This window comes from Amphiura filiformis, chromosome 18, assembly GCF_039555335.1.
Source record: "Amphiura filiformis chromosome 18, Afil_fr2py, whole genome shotgun sequence".
NCBI classification, from domain to species: Eukaryota; Metazoa; Echinodermata; class Ophiuroidea; order Amphilepidida; family Amphiuridae; genus Amphiura; species Amphiura filiformis.
Genome location: NC_092645.1, coordinates 43,265,118 through 43,289,852, shown reverse-complemented (window position 1 = coordinate 43,289,852; position 24,735 = coordinate 43,265,118). Strand labels below are relative to the sequence as shown.

The following is a 24,735-nucleotide window of genomic DNA, read 5'->3' as shown; positions in this document are numbered from 1 at the left end:
TGTACAATGTTATAATATGAAATTGGTTGATTTTTTTCAAACCTGATTTTTTGGCATATTTGTAATGTTTGCACATGTCCCAATTTGCACCTGAATGGAATCAGCCAAATGTGTTGTGTTTGTAGGTCAACAGAGCAAAGTTCGACATAATGTCATAATTCAGAGAAATGACAATAGAGACTTTGCGGAATGAAGTTAGAAAATTTACTTTAACTGGAACGGCAACTTCAGAAATATCGATTGGATTTCTTGCTCAAATTTACTCCAACGCGAACGTATGGTTGGTTACTGCAACATCAGCGTTTTGTCGCTTAAACTCGGGACATGTGTATCAATGTGAGTTCAAAAGAAGGGCATGTGTAAGAGCTTGTAACCGACTACATCAAAATGTCTCTCGTTTGTTTAGTCAAGTGGTTATTAGTCCCACTTCAAGACAAAAGACTCTACCTTAAGGGGGTACTACACCCATTGATTTTTTTTGCATTTTTTTGCATTTTGTGAAGAAATTACAAAAAAAAATTGGACAAAGTGGTAAGCAAAATGAAGGGGCAAATCTTCTCGTTTTATTGGTGGCATCGGTATCAACGTAGCTTACATGCTTTTAAAAGTAGAAGCCAAAAGGTGGTACATCACTGATGATTTAAATTCACTTCATTTTGGAAAGCTTACTATCAACGGATTTCGTTAAAATTTTGGATATGCATTGCTAACACGTTAGGGAAATAAAGTTGATATGTAAAATGGGAATAAGTGGTTCCTGATTTCTTTTATGACTTCATGAACTTGGTGCTCCACAACTATCAAAAAGGAACTGGTTAAAATGCTTCTATTTTCAATGTTGAGCTATATTTTGTATTTTTAACTTGCGACATTATTTCACTGAAACTTAATTAAGCCACAGGTAACAGGTTACCACAACCATACTAAAGCAATGTTGAAAAAATTGTATTTCTTGTCACCTATACCACCATATTGGGTAGTTTTCCGTAAGCTTAGCTTTTGTGATTTTGGTAACTATTTTATATTTATTTGTGAAATCCATCTCAACTAGGCATTTTTAATTGTACTCACCATTTATATCCCAAGGTATATTAGTATATCCACCTTGCACTTCTCGATATATATCCAGTTAAAGACAGAATATCAAAATTATTCCTCGATATGATATCACAAACTCTCACATGTGTATTCAAAATTGATGCTTAAATTTGACCTGAACCAATTGACCTATAACCTGACATACGGTGACCTAATAGCCTTTTCTTCTCCTAACAACACATTATAATATTATTGACTAATGACTATACATCCATTGTGTAAGTGTTTATATATTTTGCATGCACCACTAGATTTTCTATAGAGAGTATAACAAAGGATTTAATGTATTCTATTCATGTACCCTACTTGAACATGCTGAATAGAATAAATCATGGTTTGTTATGAAACACGCATCTGAGTAACTAGGATACAGTAAACAAAATATATATAGGGCTAAAATGACTTACTACAATTGTTTAAAAGCACTTTTTTTCTTCTTTTTTTCATATATTTTTTTATTTCACATGATCCGTGCATATATCGCCTAGCTATAAATGAAAAAATATTTATTTAGACCAATCAAACCAATATATGGGTGTAGTACGCCCTTAAGAGCTTCGTTTGAGTAAACATGAATGAACTCGCGATACGTCAACATGGATTATGTCGGGACCCAGCGTTAATCTCCTTATCATATTATTTTGAAACTAGCTATACGTTTCAATTAATATTCTTACGATAGTTATAGGCCTATATATATTATTTAATAAAGGCTCGTCAGCTTTGTCAATTTCATATTCCAATTTACTACGCAAAGCCTAATGAAATACATATTCTTTATTTTTTCCCTCGTTCTGAATCTCTCTCCCCTTCCCCTCCTGTTTCCCCTTCCCTACCTTCTCCATATTTCCCCCCTCCTCCCCTCTATCTGTACTCGCTCTCTCAAACTTGACCCAGTGACCCTCCTATAATTACCCACTCGCACTCCTGTTTCCCCCTCCCCAGTGACTTTGTCAGGGTTTTTCTGTTAGGTGGGCGTGGGCCGAATTTCAAAGGGAACCGTTTTTACCAAAATGGGCTTAAAATGGCAGAAAAAGGCCTAAAAGCGTAAAATATCACGGCGGCCAGCATCCAAAAGGGGAGGGTCAAGAAGGAAGACAAGATGTCCCTCGGGGGAGCTCCTCCCCCCTTGGATACCGGCAAAGCACCTCCCACTTCCACTTCCAATGCCCTCCCTCTCCTCCCTACCCCCTCTCTTAGCAAGCACAACCTATGACATGTTATATATAAATATGTTATTCACCTGCTTAACTCTTCCAGAAGTATCGTACCCTGCTGGCTCAAGTAAAACCATTCCATTTTTACGGGAACTTAATCCCCTTGGCGTTGAAGTCAAGCCAAAACTTGGTTCCGCAAACTGATTTGGTGTACGTCATGAGCACACACAAAAGTATACATATGAAGTGTGACGTTTGGAACAAAAATTATTTTGATCTAATTCAATCAATAATTTTCAGCAAAATGTAGCATGTTTTTTACCCAAACCAAATTAGATTTCCAATAATTGGTCTATTAACTAGATAATACATAAGTGGTAATTATGTAGTCTATGAGGAAATATGCAAACTTTTGTTCTAAATTATGACGTATTTTCATCATAATTTACGGCACACTATACAAAAAATAAATGTAGATTCTCGCGTTAACTTTTACTTCAAGCGGCTTTAATGGCAGAGTGGTTTTGAATACATAATCCTCTATAATCCTCTAGACGTTAAAGTTTGTGGTTTCAAACTTCATTTCGCAAGGTCTCTAATATATCCTCCTGTAGAACTGCGTGTTAACCAGCCAAAATAACCAGCAGGGTTTCTTTCACTTTACCTTGTTATTTCAGCTCAAAATGGACAGAAACCCTTCCAGATAATTATTACTAGCATTATTTCAGCATTTTGAGTATATAATAACAAATTTAAAATTTGAATGAAATTGTACATTAAGGCTTTAAAAACCACACTACCCATGTTGAAGATAAATATCTTTACTTGAGGAGTATGAATTTTAAATGGAATTAGCACATTAACCAACTATATTTGAAACTCACCCTCCCTCTGTGGAAGATTCAAGTTGAATCTTTCTCAGAGGGTGTATTAGCTAAATCGCATGGAACAGTACATGACTTCAAGAGTGGTGTACCAAGTAAAATGTGTTCCGCTTAAAACATATATAGACCTTAAATTTCACTGGGGTTATGAGAAATATATGAGCTTTCACCTGATATCAAGATCTGCATTTTGATGGGTAAATTGGGGGGATGAGGCTGTAAATCGGTCTCACACCTTTAAAACCCCAACTCTCTAAACACTTAGGCCATTCCAATTGAAATCCATACACCCCCCTATGAAAGACATTAATCTCCCAAACAGTGGGTGTAAATTTCAAATGTGTAGTCTCCCATTCAGATAACACCATTTGAAATTCAGACTCCCTGTGTGGGAGATTATAAGTAGGGGATATATGGATTTCAACTGGAATTTCAATTGGGAAAGATATGAAAATGAAAACAAGAACTTGCAATATTATTTTTTCTCCTCTTTCTGTCACTCTTTCTGCAGGTATTCCACAAAGTAGATTCTAATAAGTCAGGAACAATCAGCAAAGATGAAATCAAGAAGTTCTACTGTGTACAGAAGCATCCCAAAGTTGTTCAAGGTATATAATGTTTTCTATCTTGCTATTGTAAAAAATGCAGACTATACTTTGATCAGCTCATAATCGGTGGGCCTTATAAAATCACAGATTAATATCAAAATATTTTATTTTAAGACATCTTGTAAGCATCTTGTAAACATCACTAATTATTAAATGAAGTTCTATGTTTTGTTTACTTTCTTTAACACACAAAATTTAGACCAGACAGGTCACCTAATAGCACTCTTAACGTGGTTCTACTTTTTAAAAGCCCAACATTTCACGCCTATACGAGTTGATAAAACTATAGTCATTTTGGGTGCAGGGAGTTAAAAATTGGACCATTTGTGAACTTTTCCTTCAAAAAAGGGCTGATTTTCAACGTTTTACACAAAAAAGTGGACTTCTTTTTGAAAATTAAGTACCAAAATCTCATTTTTGTTGAAAATGGAGATATGCAGTATTTCAAAGAGCCCTCAAATTGATCAATTTATCTTTTATATTTGTGTCTTTTGTCACAGGTTTGGCAACACCAGCTGAGGTCTTAGAAGAATTCTTACAACTCTTTGAAGGTCGCAACAAGGAGATCTCATTCGGTGAATTTGATGATTATTTTGAAGGGACAAGCATTATGACTAAACATGATGATGACTTTGTAAATATGCTGAAATCTTGCTGGGGCTTGTAAAACTGGCAATGCACACTTTATTTGCCTTACTGCCGACAGTGCCCACTGTTTTATTTTAATTAGCTTCAATGTGAACAATAGAATAGACTGACTCCACACCACAACTGTAGATGTTGTTTATGCTGTTTGCGATCTACATATACACTAGGGTGATTCACAAAAACTGAAATTGGTATTTTTCAACGGGACACCCCCTCATTTTGTTCATTTTGGTAATAAAATTATACCTGCAAAATATGAAAAAAATTCAAAAAAGTTTAGGAGGTGCTACCGGTCAATGAACTTTTGTACACAAAGTCAATGGGATTTTTTGTCAAAAATTTCAAACGCTTATTTCAGGGCCTAAAAAGTCTACCAGGCTTGCAAAACTGAAGTAAATTATGTTCAATGATATACCTAACTTTGTGAAAACATGGGTTTTTACTAAATTAAAGTTCATAGTTGACTGTAATAATAAAAAATGTTTCAAAAGTGACAGAGGGAGTGTAGCTCAAGAAAAGAATACCCTGGGATATCCCCTGGAATCCCACCAGGCACCCCAAATTTATACCTTATTGAACTGAACTGTTGATAAAAAAAAAGATTAAAATTCTTCACATATTAGTTAACCCCAATGGTGATACCAGTTTTTGAAATCTTATGTAATAGTAACTATCAAAATCCATACATCTGTATCAGGGGTGGTCATTATGGCCATACCTGATGAAGATTTGTATTGTTTGAATTGAATGACCACAGGAAGGATTAGATTCACCATGGTTGAAAAGAAATGTATATAAATTGGGGTCACAACATTGGATAGTGGCCAGTTCAAAACTACACCTTTTGCAAGGTACTTGTGACAAGAGCTAGAGTGACTAAGACACATTTACTACTGGATTACACATTAAACATTACACTACACTTACATAAAATTACAAACCTACACACATTCAACACTTGAATAACATAATTTACAGTTACAAACCTACATACATTTTTTTAAAAAAAGAAAGAACTAGAGCCCCATAAACACAACTTTATATTAGCCAAGTACCATAATATTTTGGCTGTTCCAGCAACTGCCTTGCCCCAAATGTAACAGTTTTCACAAAAATGCAATTTTCTGGAAAGCGGGTTAACATTTTACAATTTTCTTTAGCATTTATTTTAAGGACATTACTCACACTATGATCAAATATTTTTGGCACAATCAGGGAAAATTAACATGGCTTTTTTGTGTTGTAAAGAAAATGGCTCATAAATCCCATTGACTTTGTGTACAAAAGTTCATTGACTGGTAGCACCCCCTAAACTTTTTTGAATTTTTTTCATATTTTGCAGGTATGATTTTATTACCAAAATGAACAAAATGAGGGGGTGTCCCGTTGAAAAATACCAATTTCATTTTTTGTGAATCACCCTAATATACACTGTCCAGCAAACGTGGATGACAACGGTTCCTAGTTTGTCCACTTTTACTTGGTGATTTCTCATGACACTGATTGACAGTGTGTACAAGAGCATACTACCACAACCACACCCCTATCATTGCCTGCTGGCAACCGCGGACATTGTGTATTGCTATCAAACCGAGGATGTCTGAAATGATGTTTAATTGACATAGATATGGAGGACCAAAGTGCAGGATTATTTGTGTGTATAGCTGTGTATGATGCACAGTACGAAATATGACTACCAACTGAGGTCACTGATTTCAATGCACAATTGCGACCTATTGCAGACCTTGATAAACCGAGTATGGTGCTCATACGGTTTGAATGTGAAAAGTCTTGTGTGTATCCTCGGTTGCAGTTAAACATGCACACACACACCCCACAAAAGATGATTTTGAACATTCCATTTGTAGCTAATTTCTTATTGTGCCTATTTTTGCCAGGAATATGTAAATAAATTAGTACTCCATGCAAAATAAGCACCAAATTTATTTTTTCAAACAAGTGTTAAGTATCAGTACTGAATTCTTTTGAAATAATTGATTTGTTATTTCTGTACAATATTTTCCCAATATGTATGTGTATAGTTGAACAAATATAATATATATCTGAAGAGAATGGTATGCATGCATTACTCTTGATTCCAGAAAAATACAGCACTATTTGCTATTCATAGTCCTTTATTCTCAAGTAGTTACACATCTACTTGAAAGTAGCCTTTGATGTGATGTGTGTTGCCGACTACAGTTGATTAATTTTCACTCCAGAATTGAAACCATATCCAATGTTTCTATAGAGAATTCCTTGAAAGTATGACACGTGTGTGTTAAGTACCTAATGTTGCTCTGAAGGGATACCACACATGGATACTATAAGAAAGAAATGTAGTTTTGTAAAGATTCCAAAAAAATCCGCCCATTTTGAAACATATATTAATTATTTAGGAGAGTGTTTTAGGATTTTGTTAGAAAAGGGATGATTTTTGATTATCTATATTTTATTGTTTTATGTATTTTCCTGTCATTTCCTGCAAACCTAATAAAGATATTTTAATAATTGAAAATAGTCTGTATCATAAATCGTAGAGGTTGAAAGTGTAACCAAGCGTGCAAAATTATTATTTGCCATGGAACTTAGGTCATATTTTATTTGAAATAAACTGGATGTTAGGATCTGCATGCATGGTATGCATAGTATTGATGGTATACAGACACTGACCTTTCCCTAAAACTAGTAAGCAGCAACTTGTGTATCACACCCGTCATGGGTTCGAACCCTTTTGTTGTATTTTATTCTTAAACCTAAATAGCTTGATTGCTTTTGAATGAGCAGCAACACACATATTTTGTTTGAGGATAGCTGGATCTATCTCCTTTTCTTTACATCTTCTCTGGTCCAAACCATGTTTAGTCCACAGCCACATGTTTCTCATTTACTTGTGTGATACAGTCACAATTACTTTGACATTAGCAACAATGAGTTGTACCATTAACAAGCCATTAGTTACCACAACAATACTGCTTAACAATATGCAGACCATTGTTCTCATTTGGGAACCAATGGCCACACACAGTATTGTTACTGTGCATCCATCTACTGTTTGCTTTGTATTGGTGCATCCAACTGAAATTACTATACCTATAGCATCACAACCCATTGCAATATCGCACAGGTAAATCAAAAACATGTGTTTGTGGACTTAACATATGGTTTGGAAACAAGCTCTTCATATAAAAAAGCAGTATGTTTGGTAGTTCCAATTTACTGTCTACTTATTACCGTATTCGTCCGAGTATAGTCCCACGTTCGAGTATAGTCCCACCCCCCATTTTTCTAAAAATTCCAGAAATTGTAAAAAAAAAAAAGAATTTTTAAGTTCTTTTTTTTTTTTTGGTTTTGGAGTGTCCCTGAACATAGACCTAAATGCTAGTATCATTCATGGTTGACCTTTAAAAAATAAATTATTGCATGATGTTTTGTGTTTTTAATATGAAAATTGATAATTTGTATTCATGTCATACTCTATTAATGATTTCAAAATGCATTGAATTTGAATGCATTTTGAAATCATTAATAGAGTATGAATGATCCTAGCATTTAGGTCTAGGTCCAGTAATTCGAGTATAATCCCACCCCCCCTCCCCAATTTTGAAAAATTGTCACCTAAAAAGCGGGTGGGACTATACCGGATGAATACTGTAATAGTAATACAATAAATCAAACATTCATTCTTCTTCTCTGTATATACTACTTAACTTCCCTTGACGAGTTAACCCAAGCAGGGAAGCAAGCATTGTTACATAAATGAGTGGTTTTAGTACTTAGTTGAATCTTTTAAAGTATAGGCCTACATCTTACCTTCACGATATATAATCTTTAGCCTTCACAGACCTTTTGTCAAAGATCAAGCACTGTGGCTTAACACACCACCTGTACTTGCTAGGATTGTGTGATTTCAAATCTTATCACCAGAGGAGATTTGTACAACATAATGATTATTATTGGTGGGATGATATACATTTTATAAATAGCATCAGAGTTTCTATAATTTAATAAATATCTGGTACAATTCCCTAGATATTAATAATTGATTTGCACACAAAGGCTGCCACGAGGCATTTATTTTTTTCTTGTGTGATAAAAAATGCAAATTTGCATTATTTTTCATTGTAGTCTACACACTTTGTTTCTCACTTCTCACAAGTGTTGGTACCATTCCTTAGATATTATGAACTAATTTGCACACAAAGGCTGCCTTGAGGCATTGTGATAATAAATGCAAATTTGCATGTTATTCATTGTAGTCTGCGAACTTTGTACCAACAAGTGTTGGTACCATTCCTTAGATATTATGAACTAATTTGCACACAAAGGCTGCCTTGAGACATTGTGATAAAAAATGCAAATTTGCATGTTATTCATTGTAGTCTGCGAACTTTGTACCAACAAGTGTTGGTACCATTCCCTAGATATTATGAACTAATTTGCACACAAAGGCTGCCTTGAGACATTGTGATAAAAAATGCAAATTTGCATGTTATTCATTGTAGTCTATGAACTTTGTACCAACAAGTGTTGGTACCATTCCCTAGATATTATGAACTAATTGCACACAAAGGCTGCCTTGAAGCATTGTGATAAAAAAATGCAAATTTGCACGTTTTTCATTGAAGTCTACAAACTTTGTTTCTCACTTTTGTCTGATCGGGTCAGATTTGATTCCTTTTCCTTGATAAACAAATTATAATGGGCACCCTTAATGGAATAATTTGTGATTCTAGGATCCTCTTTTTATGGTATATATGAGTAGATATCCACGACAAAGTTTATTCCAAAATTTCAGTTGATTTCATTGCCTTTCCGAGTTATGCATGAATATATAACATTGCTCCATTGGGCTGTAATTTTGTTCTGTTAACAGAACATAAATATAAATTTGATGATATGCTTGCTAAACGAATCTGCAAGAAATATTTTTCACACAAACATATATCTAGAGGTTTCAGGGGATATAAAAATCTCACCTTTTTTTAGAAAAGTGGGGGATGAGGCTATGGATCACAAAATGCCCCTTTAATTCATCTATTTACACAATCATCATCCTAAATGTGAGTGGACACTACGAATGAGCCGTAAACTCGGCAAATTGTATTATGAGATACAGTGCAAAATGTGCCGCAAGTCGTATTCATAGGTGTCTCAATTTTTGATAGCGTTTAAACCAACCAATAATCCTACTGCTGAAGAGGATAATAATCTTCTACATATAAAATTATTAAATAGCTCTAGTCTTGCTTTGGCTAATTCCTGTTCAAGTGGTGCGTTACAATTGCATTGTATTTTGGCTGGGTATGTATAACCAACAATTAGCAATGAGAGGACATTCCTGTACCTCGTTGACTCAGGGATGATTTGAAATGACCGCCAATTATGACGTTATTACCAGCAAAGTGGAAAAAGAGACATATATAGAACCAAAAAGGGTACATGTTTTTGAAGGAGCAGAGTTCAACAAACCATAACCCCGCTTCTGGATATCGTTTGAAGTCAAATGATATACTATTTTAAAGTTTATGATATATATTTTCTACACACGAAATAAAACAAAATTGACTGGGGGCCGAGTTTACGGCTGATTCGTGGTGTCCAGTCACAAATTACCAATGCAAGCAAATTTCAACTTGAGGCAGCCGTTTTATGTAAGATGTTTTGAAAATCAGCTCCTGGTTTATTAAAAATTGGGATAAACAGGGTAATTTGACTCGCAGCTATATAAAATCTGGATTTTCAAATAACATTATATCTCAAAATAAAAATTGTTTGCTTGTTTTTTAATTTGAAGGTTACATCGGGATTGAAAAATTTTCTAATGATTAGAGAATTGTGTCGCTCTAATCAAGTTTTTATCCCAATGATAAGTCTATATGACAATAAGACTTAAGCCATGTCTTCAAGCCATGAAAATCATGTGCTACTTAAACTGAACTATGCCTGTGAGATTAGAGCTTTGTCATCAGAAATCATCTCACTAAAGATAATATTCATCTAGCGAATAAATCTGTCATGATCATGATGATACTGACTGAAATATGGATTTATTTGACGCCATTCTTATTATTAAGAAACATTGTAAAAATAGTTATGTTATGTGATTAGGATTATGTTTTGTTATTCCAGTTGAAATCCATACACCTTGTAATAGAATACCTTAATCTTCTACATAATAGGCTGTTAAGATTTCAAATGGAGTCGCCTATACAGGTAACCCGATTTGAAATTTACACTCCCTGTGTGGAAGATTAATGTCATGTGTTCCATAGGGTGTATGGATTTCAATTGGAACAGCCCGTTATTACCCAAATGGGCTGTTGGGTTTGTAAGTGTAAATCTGTTGGTAATTACATTATAGATACAACCAGGTAGTGCCAGCCTGATCAATATATTTTTATTCTTACTATTTAACCCTATTCTATTACCCCCATCAATTTCATGCCATATGGCACGAAATGGCTTAATATGTATGTAAAAAAATATTTACACAAATAAGGTCTTATCTTTTGAACAGTTTTGGTGATTTATCACTTCTCTATCAACCAAAAACCTCATTTCCTACTATAACCACCATTTACACATCATAAATTGGTTTAAAATGTTGAAAACGTGCATATTTTAACCATTTTTAGGCCAAAATTTGCCCTAAAAATAGCCCAAAAATGTCCATAAACTTTTGAAATATAGCCCAAATCAACCCGGATTTCTTTTTAGTACATGTAGAAACACGGCATTGTATTTAAAACTGCATGAAAATGCCACATTGATGTACTCATACACTTCAAAAATATAAATCAAAATATTTTTTTCATCAAAATTGACTATGAGCTCATTAATTATTCATGAGCTAATTTGCATAAAATTTACATAATTAATTATTAAACTTGTTTTTCTAAAAGCTTAAAGTCTAAGCTTGCCAATGGTATGCCACTTATTGGTTTTGACCCAACCGATAACACTGCAATGCAGTAGTTAATATGATACCTCCACACCACTCAAATATACCACTTTTGTGGGGTAATAGAATAGGGTTAACATTGCCAGATATTAGGACAAGATTTCATAAATTGTGTTAACCCCATGGGCACTGCTGGATGAATCTGCCTCTAAGAACTATTTTGATTGGTTACAAAGAGAGCTATAGCATATATTGAGCCAATCAGAGATAAGGTATGAATAGTCAGCAGAGCTGTAGGGATTAAGAAAAATTACTAAGAGATCTAAAAGCTCAGTGTTGTTTAGCCAATCAGATTATTATATCATGTAATTACCAATCAGAGCACTGCAGAGCACCATGTTTTTGTCAATTTTACTTCTAACCAGTACTTTGTTGGTAATAAAAGCATGGGTTATATCTAAACTATAGACAGAAGTTATATATTTGATACAGGCCACATAAACTTCAAAATTTGTTTCACATGCCTACATTTTTGGAAAAGTAAGGAGGGAGGGAGGTGTTTTTTTTGGTTGCTCCAAAACTGACTTTTGGTATATCAATGACCCATTTTCTAGACCAATTTTGGTATATGGATGGGTGCTTTTTCAAAATTTTCGCTATTTTTTAATTTGAAAATAGCCTAATTTTGCCTTACTGTAGCCAAAATATTTGAAATTTTCCTAAACTTTTTGCTAAAAAGTTGTGACAATTTGTGTTAAATTTAACCAAAATGTTTGACTTTCAGAATATAGATGGATTGTAGCAAAAGGAATTAACCTAAACATTTCTCATTTAAATCAATGCACTCCATGACCTTGAACAAAGTGATTATGTTATATACTGCACCAAAAAGTATCCTTACACTTGGAAAAATAATCACAATTCCAAAACTGAACAATGTTGGAATAAATTTGTTTTTTTAATAGATGCACTATCTGATCCTGCACATTATGACACCACATTGAATCCAATGTGACCTCAAGAAGTTATGTTACAAGCAGTTGAATAGACAAAGGTCAGGTTTTAAAAGTGAAAACTGGCCTATAAGGCGCAAAAAGATTCCAACAAGTGCAACACAGTTTCTTCAATGAAGCTTTACTTAAAGCAATTTTTATTTAAGTTTTACTTCTGTGTACTTTTCATAACTTTCATTTTATTTGTCAGTTCTTTTGTTTCAGTTTTCTTTTGTTCCTTTTGTTTTAAATTAAAGGCACACATAAATTAGCCATTCACCACTCTCAAACCAGATGTCTAGTCCGTGGAGTTTTGAATAAGCCAGTTTGTCACTTTTAAAACTGGACATTTGTCTTATCAAATGCTTGTAACTTTGTTTCATGAAGTCACATTGGATTCAATGGGGGTGTCATAATCCCAGGGGGGGTACTCAAGTTTGGTTTTGGTAGGGACGTGCCGCTGAGAATTTGAAAGTGGACCCATAAATATACCAATTTTTCAAGAAATTTGGACCCATTGATATACCAAAAGTCAAAATTTTCGGCCGAATTTAACCCAAATTGTCCTAGTTTTACAAATTTTCCCAAAATTTTGGGAAAATTTTGAAAATTTTGCTAAATTAACGAAAAATTGGGCTATTTTTCAAAAAATTGAGAAAATTTTGAAAAAGGACCCATTCATATACCAAAATAGGCTTTGAAAAAGGGGTCATTGATATACCAAGAGGCTGAAAATGCTACCCATATTTATGTACGTCCCCGTATGGTCATTTGTACTGAGAACCCCCCCCCCCGGGGTCATAATGTGCCGGATGAGAGCGTGCATCTATTAAAAAAACCCAAATTTATTCCAACATGGTTCAGTTTTGGAATTTTAATGATTTTTCTAAGTGTAAGGATACTTTTTTTGGCACAGTATATTTACTCATTCCATGTGGTGTTTTTTCTAATTTTAATCTAAACCAGCTTTACTAGCAGTTAAGACAGATTTGATGTGAATATTCAATGCAAAGGGAACCTGTTCCTACATTTACATTTCTCATTCAAATCAATGCACTCCATGACCTTGAACAAATGTGATTATGTTCCTCATTCTATGTGCTTTTTTTCTATACTTTTGATCTTAACTCTCTTCACGCGGGTGTCGACTGCAGACGACATGTTTCAAAAATTTCTTAAAAATTAAAAAAAAATAATTTCAGAAATGTAAATTTTCCTGACCATATTTGGAATCAACATGAAAATTGCATTAAAATGAGTACAAACAAGCCTAGTATTGGTTCAGTAGTTCTGAAGATAGCTCTTGATATTTTGAGAAAATATTTCAAAACTTGAACTTTTTCCGTTGAAGCACATGGATAGCACGCAGAGCATTAAGCAGCATTTACTAGTTTTACAGATTTGATGTGAATATTCAATGCAACAATTATTCATTATTCAATCTATTTAAAGTTATTTTTACTGTTGACAAAGAAGTGTTTGCCCTGTAAAGTGTGCTGAGGCTTGTGGATCAACGTCTAGGCGTTGTGCCTGTGCGTAGCCCACTATAAATCCCTGCGCTTTTTATGTGAATATGGAAGTGAAATTATTCACACCACATATTCGAGTTAATACTTTTTTGCCAAGATATTCGTTAAAAATGACTAATACAGATTGCATAATGAATCAGGCTTTACGGATATGCCACTATAACCAAAATATACATGGCCTCTATTGTTTAGCATCTTATTATAGGCGTGTTCAGACGGTGGTCACTATAGTCATGAGACTAGCATCAAATTCGCTAGCCTTGAGGTTTACAGCTGTCTGAACTGTTTCATGGTTAACTGACCTCGATTCTAAAGCTTAAATTTAAACCCTAAAATATTAAGTGGTATAGTCCTAAAACATTATATGTGACTTACATGATCAAGGGAATGAGTCACATGTCGACCCTGGTCAAAAATGAGTTTTACACATGTTTCTAAAAAGGACATATAGAGCTTTCAGAAACTGAAAACCCCATGTTGATACAACTTTTCTTAATGAAGTTATGTAAATTTATCAATCGCCGAAAACAATATAAAACAAAAGAATTTTAACACTTTCTTTGCTAATATCTCAAAATCAATATTAGCGACATCCGACTCATTCCCCTTAGCAAGAGCATGTACGCCGTGTGAATGCTGCATCATACTTAGCCATGAGTGATGGGAGTTAGTCATGAGTCTATTGCACTACCTGCCGATCTAACATTGTCTCTGATTGGTCAATTACATGATATTTTCACTTTAATCAGCAATCAGAATGGAGCTTTGCAAATAATTCACCCCAATTTTTTGTGTGATGAAATTATTCTAACAATGTTGCTGATGGGCCATTTGATAATGAAAACTTCTTTTTGGCCAATCGGCAGGTATAGTTCTCATGGGGTTTTTAAGACTCATCTGGACAGGCACTGTAGACCAGCTTTAGGGTGTTAGGTGTGAGTCTTACTAGCAGAGATTCCACTTTTCAGGTTTTAGCCTGAATTCAAGTATTTTGCGAGTCCATATTCCCATTTTAAACTATTTATTTGCAGCCTGTTTTGGGGCTTTTTGGCCTGCATTCACATGCTTTCCAGGGTTTTCTCACCAGTTTTTTGAGTGAAACTGAGTGGCATCTCTGTACTAGTTTTAAGACTAGTGACTGTCTGCACAGGCCTTGTATGTATATGAAAGGAATCATTGTGTAAGCTTTATAGCCAGATCTTAATTGCGAAAAAAAGTGTGTTTATGCCTCTTTTTGTGCAAAGAGTAATTGCTGGGTGTCATTAGCCTGTGCCTGTCAGTATATGCCTTAATTTATAAATTTATAAATGCCTGTGATATATCGCCTTGATAAATCTTACTATAGTTCGATCAGCTCATAATCGGCGCGGGAATTGGGCTTTTATTACTACGCCGAAAAGTAAACCCGCGTTAAGAGTGATATAGTTTACCTGTCTGGTCTATATTGTGCATATAGGACTTGAATTAATAATTTGTGACTTCTGGCGCGATGTCATAAGACAATTCTCAAAATAAAATATGTTGATATTAATATTAATATTAATCCACCGATTACAAGCTGATCAAACTATAGTAATATTTCATAATATATTTACAAGGGGCAAGGAGATGTACGTCATTGTTGTCATATGCTGAAATTTGGATTATCATGTCTTATATAAATTATACTTCACCTTGAGTTTGGTAATAAGTCAGTAAGGTAGCTTTGTAATGGGCTATTCCAGTTGAAATCCACACTACCCCTGTGGAAGATGTCGGAAATATCTTCCACAGAGGGAGTATGTTTTTCAAATGTAACTGGTTAGGGTTAATCATTTTGAAACCCATACTCCCCCTGTATTATGGCTTTACCTATATCTTCCACAACTGGAGTGAGTGTTTCAAAATGGAAGTTACCCAATTGTCTATTGTATTCAAAACACATACTAGACTTTATCTAAATCTTCCACAGGGGTAGTGTGGATTTTAAGTGGAATGGCCCATTTGGCTGGTCACAATATTGAATCATGTGTCCTAGCTTAACCCTGCAGGGCAATACACAGATTTTAGCATTATAAAAACAAGCGAAAATATTGAAAATTTTGTGCAGCATGAAAATTTAATTTTGTGAAAATTACCACTTGTACATATTGGGCTATTACAGTTAAAATCCACACCCCCTATGGAAGACATGAACTTAGTCTTCCACACAGTGAGTGTAGAATTCAAATGGAATCACTCATTTAGGTAATCCCATTTGAAATTCACACTCCCTGTGTGGAAGATTATTAAGGTAATGTCTTCCATAGAGGTTGTTTTAACTGCAATTCGCTACTTGCACGGTTCCGCCATTATGCACTATGTGCGGGGAGAGCCTCGAACTGGCAGCTAGCATACATGAAAGGAAGAACTAGTCATAACCTTACACAGAACGTTATGACTAGTTCAATTCCCATTCATGTATGCTGCCAGTTCGAGGCTCTCCCCACATATAGTGCATAATGGATGAACTGCAAGTAGTAATAGCCCAATTCCATGATTAGTAAAAGTGGAAGTTTTATGCTAATCACTCAGTCTCAACTTGCATATAAAATATGTACAATTTTTAACATAAACTTGAAATTACCAAAAGGATTGAAATTGTTGGTGTGAAAAATAAAATACGTAAGAATTATATAGTTGCAAAGTACTCGCTATATATATATATATATATATATGTGTTATATTTGTATACATGATTTTTTGTGATTTTCATGTTTTAACTTATGATGTTTTAAGTTATAATTTAATGGAATTTGAATGAAATCTAATGTATTTATAAGTCTATAAAAATTTGCTTTAATGTGTTATCTTTGCGTTTCTCCATTCTCAAAATTTACAAAAATAAAATTCTGACAAAAATAACAGTGCATATAATAGAGTACCATGATCAGTGTCTTCCTATAAATTCATCTGTCAAATTTCAGTCAATTTTTCAAGGTAAATTCAATTGAGTTGAGGCAAAAAGATCATAGTAGGTGTGCTATAATGGAATTATCTGAAGAGTTACAAAGCAGGTGTGTTGTAATGTATTCAACAATATGAACTTGTTTTTTCAAAGTGCTAAGAGTAAACTATGTACACAGCCAATGGGCCATTTCAGAGAAAACACTTGGATCTTTTAGCTTGGTTCATAGCACAGGGAAAAGGATATTCCCTCAATCTTTGGGTTTTCAAAAAAAAAAAAAAAATTAAATAAATAAATAAAATTCCACTTTGGAACACAAAATTTCAATTTGAAGTAAATATGTCAGATCCCCCCCCCCTAAATTTCACTTTTACCCAGTTTTCCCCTCCCCCCCCAATTTGTGCCTCTGGATAAGGGGTGCCGAAAATGACCTAAAATGGAGCCCAGTGGTGTAAATGTCACTTGTGCTGGACTTAAAGATAACAAAAGAATTCAATGTTTTATCCTTGACTGAACTTTTAGTACATACTTCATGTAATATTCTGTGTAAGAAAGCCTAAGCCTACCATAACCGTAATCCTAACCCTAATCCTAACCCTAAGGCACCAGAAACAAATTTGTTCGATCTTTGGATCGATCGTCGATGCTGCTTCGATGTCTGTTATTAATGAACTATCAACTAATTAATACGAATTAATGCTACATTCATATGGGTCAATATCAATAAAGGCAATAATTACTATATTATGATAATTAACAATAGTAAATTAATTGATTTCATAAATAACACGGATCGAACAAGCATCGATGGTCGATCGAAAGATCGAACTAATTTGTTTCTATTGCCTAACCCAAAATGTCATGTATATAGGCCTACATGAAGGAGTAACCAAACATTTGCAAAAGGAAATTTGGATTTTTGACAACCTCTCCATATAGACGTCTACCACAATTTTGATTCCCTTGTAAGAATCATCTGATGCCCTGTAGAATGGGAGGCCTAAAGAAATTTGGATTTTTGACACCCTCTCCAGACTTCCACTACAATTTTGGTACCCTTGTAGAAATCATTTGATACCCATGGGAGTCCTGTATTTTTATGTACAAACATGGGTTATTAATTTGTTCATTTCTGCCTTAGAAGGTCTATGATCTCACCTTGATAATATTTTGTATGTTGTTGAACTTGGTTACTGTAAATAATATTGTACCTAATATAAGTGTCTTAATTACATGTAAATAGTTTGACTTCATTAAGCCATTGATTAGCAACAATATTATTCTGTTATCACGCTAATTAGCCATTTGTGAGGGTGGTCATACATTTACAACCGAGTTATGACTTGTGACATAAGATATATTCATTTAGGAAATCATTATGACTCTGATTAGTAAATACATTACCATTTATTATTGGTCTAATTATGCTACCTAGCCAGTACTATAAGTGAGCATGTAGATATTTTTATAATAATTTGAAGGAAAAAAAAAACCCAGAAGTGACTAATAGAGCAAAAGGTTAAATTTGTTTTAGAAGATTGTGGCCCCTTAAATTGCTACTGGACCACATGCACAAGAAATTGAATTGCATAAAGCAGGCTTTATTCTGTTACTGTATACATTTTTAATATTACAAAAGATCAAGCTTCTGGCAATTTTGACTCATTGGTATAGTGGTATAGGACTTTGAATCCGAAGGGCAGTGGCTCGAGTCTCAGTGGAATTTTTTTTAAATTTATTTTCTAAGATGGATACCGTTGAATTCCATCTACAAGCATATATGCCTCTAAATGAGGTGTTTTTTTTGACGAAAGAGACAAAAGGCAGACACTCTCCACAAAACCATTACAATAGATTGGTCTTAATTACATGTATGATAATACATGTTTGTACAGCTGCCTGTATCAGTAATATAGTTGCTAAAACTCTAAATAATGTTTTTGTGGAGGGTGTCAGCCTTGCATCTCTTAAGTAAAAAAAAACAAACCTCATTTAGAGGCATATGCTGTATAGGAATAGGTTAAGAGAGATAAACTTGAAAAATGAAAAGCTGCTCTATGCGAAATGTCATTTAGTTATGTTCCAGGATAAGGTTTAAGGGCCATAATCTTCTAAATGCCTTTGCCTGCCAGTACACTTTATTAGATTGCATCATCACAGTTTGTTTAAGCAGTTGAAATGTGTCACACATGAGTAGCCCAGCATTGATTCTGTTTATGTCAAAATATTTTTAGGAGTTGACAGTAATAAATCATCAGAATTACTGTTGATATCCAGTGCAATTGATACGTTAAAACAAAACAAAAGCAAAGATTAAGCAAAACAGTTAAAAATCCTCTATATTGTTTAATTGGTTTGGTGTTTAATTTTGGTTAGTATATGTTCTAAATAATGTTGCTCAAAACATTATTCTTTGTTAATTTCCATTACATTCCCTCAATACACTAATGTGATATTTAGTCCGCACCAAATAGTCGTGCAATAGACTAATTTTGACACAAAGTCAAATTTGACACAGATTTGACACAATTTTGACACTCATATTTTTCATTTGAGAATCTAAGTTAAATTTGGCATAGTTTTGACATACTTCAATTTTTTTGACACAAATTTGATACAATCAAATATATGTCAAAATCTATTTGACATAGTTTTGATATATCAAATTTGTATCAAAATGCCATTTAACATATTTTTGATATACTTTTGATTATATTTGACATAAAAATTTATGCGTGGGTGAACATGTGAAATAGGAAAAGGTTAACATAACAAAGAGCAAGCCCTGAAATCTCAGTGTAAAAGATACAGAGTGTTAACTGTCGCATTTGTATAACAAAGGAACAACTGCCAACGCTCTTTACATCAATTTAGTTGATACCTGGTTTCTCATTTTGTATATTTATTATTAAAAAGGTTTTTTTACACTTCTGAGAAATATGTCTATTTAAAGTACAATTGTTATTGACCAGAAACCTAAGGCAGCCTACATCAAGAATAATTAAGTGTAAAAAAAAAAGAATAATAAAAAAAAAAGAATAATTAAGTGTAGAATGTACCTATTGTCGTTACAATATTTTATAGTGAATCACCAGGACACTCACCTCACAGGTTAAATTGGGCTATTCTAGGGCTATTGGGCTATTCTAGTTGAAACCCATACACCTCCTGTGGAAGACATGACCTTCCACATAGGGAGTGTGAATTTCAAATGGGTTTTACCATTTGAAATCTACACCCCCTGTGTGGGAAATTAAGGTTATATCATTTATAGGGGTTTTATCGGGGGTTTTATGGATTTCAACTGGAAAAGCTAGCCCATTGACTAAAGTGAATGAAACCAGAATTCAGTTCTCATCTAAGGACAATTTTTCTCTCCCTTATAAGGGAAGGGGTATGAACGTTTGGACAGTATTTATTGTTGGACATTAGAGCACATCAGACATGTGCTCTACGAAGAATGTCCTTCTGATATCAAATAATTGTGATTTTTTGAAATTCGCAATGTAATACACATGGCAAATCATTAAAAATTGATATTTTGATATTTAACAGTACTTGAAGTAAACTTTATAAATCTGATGATTTATACTTAAAGTGTATGTAGGTGGGATGAAAAGCCCGACGATCAATTGAAAATTTTGACCTTTCGTATTGAAGATATGGATTTTTCCCCAAAACACCACAAAAAAAATCCATATCTTCAATATAAAAGGTCAAAATTTTCAATTGATCATCGGCTTTTCCTCCCAGCTACATACACTTTAAGAATATATCATTAGATTTATAAAATTTATTTCGAGGACTGTTATATATCAAAAATTTGAAAAATATCAAACATTAATAATTTGTCATAAAATTTGTATTATATCGTGAATTTCAAAAATGAAAATTATTTGATATCAGAAAGACATGCTTCGTATTCAGAATGCAATTCGATACGTCTGAGGTGCTCTCATGTCCCACAAAAAATACTGTCGAAACGCCATAAACGCTCATTCTAGATCCCTTAAATTATAAACCTTTTTTTTTTCTTATGTCACCTAAAGATCCACATGTAGATGGTTAACAATGGGATATACATCCCCTGTTGAAGACATGACCTGTGTTGGAGGTTTAGGGCTGTGCAATAATTATGAGCTCTGGGGAGGGTAAAATTGGGAGGGGGGCAAGAAATTTGTGGCCAGCCAAAAGGAGGGGGGGAGCAATTTTGGCACACATTCATGGGGCATGCCTTTTAAATAAAATGCTTTTGTAAAAAGGCTTAGGAAAACAGTACAGAAACATTTAAAATAATATGCACATTTTCCACTCGCTGCGCTCGCATTATATATCTGGACCATTTAAGGTTTGTAAATTGGGATCAGAAAATTTGGCATGTGCAAAGGGTGGGGGGGGGCAAAGATTTTTTGGTAGGTCGAGGGGTTTGGGGGCAAGCGATTTTTGGCAGCTGTTTGGAAATTAATTCCTCCCCTGGCTTATAATTATTGCACAGCACCTAAATTTCAAATGGAGTCACACATTCAGGTAACTCCATTTGAAATTCACACTCCCTGTGTAGGAGATTATTATAGGCCATGCCTTCCATATAGAGGGTATATAGATTTCACTTATAGCCCAATCTGAGTTCAATGTCTTAATAAATGTAGTACAAAGCCCGTATAATGGTCACCTATAAAGAAAAACATCAATACAAATTAGTCATAATTGTTCTCTTACAAGGTTATGTAAGTAATTTAGTCAAATACGTCATTGCTACAAAGAAAATAATGTCAAAGTGGGATTTTTTAAAACTTTACAGGTTTCAGGTTTATTTTGAGGGAGAGTGTGGCATAATGGGTAAGATACTTACCCGGCTTGGTGATGAGGTAATGGCATGGGTTCAATTCCTGGTGGTGTAGATTTCAAATGGGGTGACTCCAGGTAACCCCATTTGAAATCACACTCCCTGTGTTGAATATTAAGGTTATGTATTCCATAGGGGGGGGGGGGTGGATGGATTTCAACTGGAGTAGTCCATTTTGACGCTGACATCCACCAAAAACAGCAGCGCTGTGATCTTGATGAAACGGCCCTATACTGCGCCAAAAAGTATCCTTACACTTGGAAAAATAATCACAATTTCACAACTGAACCATATTGAGGTAAATTTGTTTTTTTAATAGATGCACTATCTAATCCTGCCCATTATGACACCACATTGAATCCAATGTAACCCCAAGAAGTAAAGTTACAAGAAATTGAATAGACGAAGGTCCAGTTTTAAAAGTGACAAACTGGCTTATACAAGGCGCAAAAAGATTGCAACAAGCGCAACAAAGAGACAAAACAGTTTCTTCAATGAATCTTTATTTAAAGCAGTTTTATTCCAGTTTTTACTTCTCTGTACTTTTCATAACTTTCATTTTATTTGTCAGCTCTTTTGTAACGTTTCAGTTTTCTTTTGTTCCTATTCTTTTGCATTAAAGCCACGCAGAAATTAGCCATTCACCACTCTCAAACCAGATGTCTAGTCCGTGGAGTTTTGAATAGACCAGTTTGTCACTTTTAAAACTGGACCTTCGTCTAATCAATTGCTTGTAACTTTGCTTTTTGAAGTCACATTGGATTCAATGTCATAATGTACCGGAGTAGATAGTACATCTAATAGAAAAACAAATCAACCCCAATATGGTTCAGTTTTGAATTTGTAATTATTTTTCCAAGTGTAAGGATACTTTGTTGGCGCAGTATATATAAAACTTTATGTCTATGAACATAACCGAAAAAATAAAGAATTTGACTTATTTATTATTATTTTTCAAAAATCGCATTAGAATTATAAATCGGATGAGTGTCATTTCATTCTAATATGTTCAGGCAACAAAACACGTGCACTGCCCAGTACTGAAGTCCCATGGCACTGATTATTAAACACTGTCGCGACAGTTCCATGGGTGAGAACAGAAAAGAAAGATGCAATTCAGGTTTTTCAGATTCTGATCATTTAATTTGTTTGAGTGGTTATTTTGATACAAGTGCAAATTAAAAAGTAATTAATTATAGAATTTAATAATTATAGCATTGTTTACCTTAAAGGCCCATTAAGTGATTTGCTCATTTCTTTTTAAAATAAGTGTGAATAAAATTGACCACTTTGTAATATTTATAGCAATTTATATTTAGTTATTTTTAATAGCTATTGTACTTCCAGATATTAAAAAGGGTATCCCAGCAAACATGCACTCAACGTTTTACAGATTATTGATGGATTTCTACTTATCTGTACTTGATAACAGCGGTCCGTGAAGTTGCTGAGAAAGTTATTGGAAAGCAAGAGCCATGCGGACTACCAAGCTGAGTATCAGATGCAACCATCAGACTTAAACTTGAAAGGGATGAGGCCAAAAAGCGGTACTCCATTTCAAAGTCTCGTCAATCTAGAGAAAGATGGAGGAACTTGAACACCAGCCTTAACAACTCCAATAAATCTGATGAGCTTGCTACCCTCAATAAGCAGATGGAAGACCTGAAGCTGGCCGACGAGATGGGGAATTATACCACCACCTGGAAAATTATACTCTCGCTTTCTGGAAAGAAGGGGTGAAAGTCAAAAAGAGAGATGGATCAGCTCCAACCAGTGACCATGAACTGCTTGAGGAATGGAAGGAATATGTAGCTCACTCCTTAACAACGACAGTGGCACAGCAGCTTCAGAACTTCCTGCACCAGCTGTTGAAGATCTTCCTATCATCACTGAGCCCCAACTCGTGAAGAAGTTGTCAAAGCAATAGCAGCCATGAAGACCAACAAGGCAGCAGGATTGGACTGTGCTATAACTGCAGAAGCACTTCAGGGAGGAGGGGATAGCATGATTGATGTGATTCTCGAATTCTGTATGGAAGTATTCTCAACGCTGACACTGCCACGTCAATGGGTTACGAATGTAATCATTCCTTTACCAAAGAAAGGTGACCTCTCTCTCTCATGACAAACTACCGTGGTATTTCGCTTATGTCCATTGCCGCAAAAGTGTACAACAAGATCCTTCTGAACAGGATCCGACCCCACATTGATCCTTTACTGAGAAGCAACCAGGCTGGCTTTAGATCGGGTCGCAGCTGTGCTCAGCAAATACACATTTTGAGAAGGATCATGGAAGGCTTCAAGGAGTACCAACTTCCCTTAACAGTCACTTTTGTGGACTTCAAAAAAGCCTTCGACTCCATCAACAGGTCCGTCATGTTTTCAGTGCTGCGGCATTATGGAATACCAAAGGTTGTGGTCAATGCCATCCAGGTGCTCTACAAAAACTCCAATAGTGCCGTTATGGTAGATGGCAGTATCTCAGAGCCTTGCCAAGTAACAACTGGAGTGCTTCAGGGTGATGTGTTGGCACCATTCCTGTTCATTATCCTGGTAGACTACCTTCTGATGAAATCAACTTCTGGAATTGACGCTGGAATTGTTACCTACCCACGTCGGTCAAGCAGGTATCCTGCCAAGATGCTGAATGACCTGGATTTTGCTGATGATATTGCCCTGCTGGAATCTTCCATAGACCGGGCCCAGTCACAGCTTACTAGGACTGCAACTGCAGCAGCAGATGTAGGCCTTGTCATCAGCGCACCTAAGACAGAATATATGACTGAAAACTGTAACGCCCAACCAGCACTTGAAGTCTATGGTAGTGGTAGTACCATCAACCATGTCACAGACTTCAAGTATTTGGGTTCCAAGATGGGCTCTAGTGTTGGAGACCTAAAAAGAAGAAAAGCACTAGCCTGGGCAGCTTTCTGGAAACTGGAACGCCTTTGGAGAAGCCCGTCCGGCCGTCCCTGCCAATCGAAACAAAAATCAAGCTGTTTCAGACAACGTGTGTTACTGTCTTTCTGTACGGGTGCGAGTCATGGGTAATTACCAAGGACATGGAAAACAAGATCAATGCATTTGCAACATCTTGCTACAGAGTCATGTTAAACATCAAGCGTGTGGATCGGATTCCAAATG

At 34.9% G+C, this 24,735-nt stretch overlaps 1 protein-coding gene across 1 annotated transcript in view; it reads left to right on the top strand.

Moving 5' to 3' along the window:
• Positions 1–7,709, top strand: part of LOC140138700 (calcyphosin-2-like) — a 42,543-nt gene extending 34,834 nt beyond the window's left edge. Inside the window, exons 17-18 of the mRNA XM_072160450.1 lie at positions 3,651–3,747; positions 4,248–7,709. Of these exons, the coding sequence (XP_072016551.1) occupies positions 3,651–3,747; positions 4,248–4,414 (264 nt within the window). The 3' untranslated portion in view covers positions 4,415–7,709. The remainder of the gene's footprint in view (positions 1–3,650; positions 3,748–4,247) is intronic.
• Positions 7,710–24,735: the final 17,026 nt, after the last annotated feature.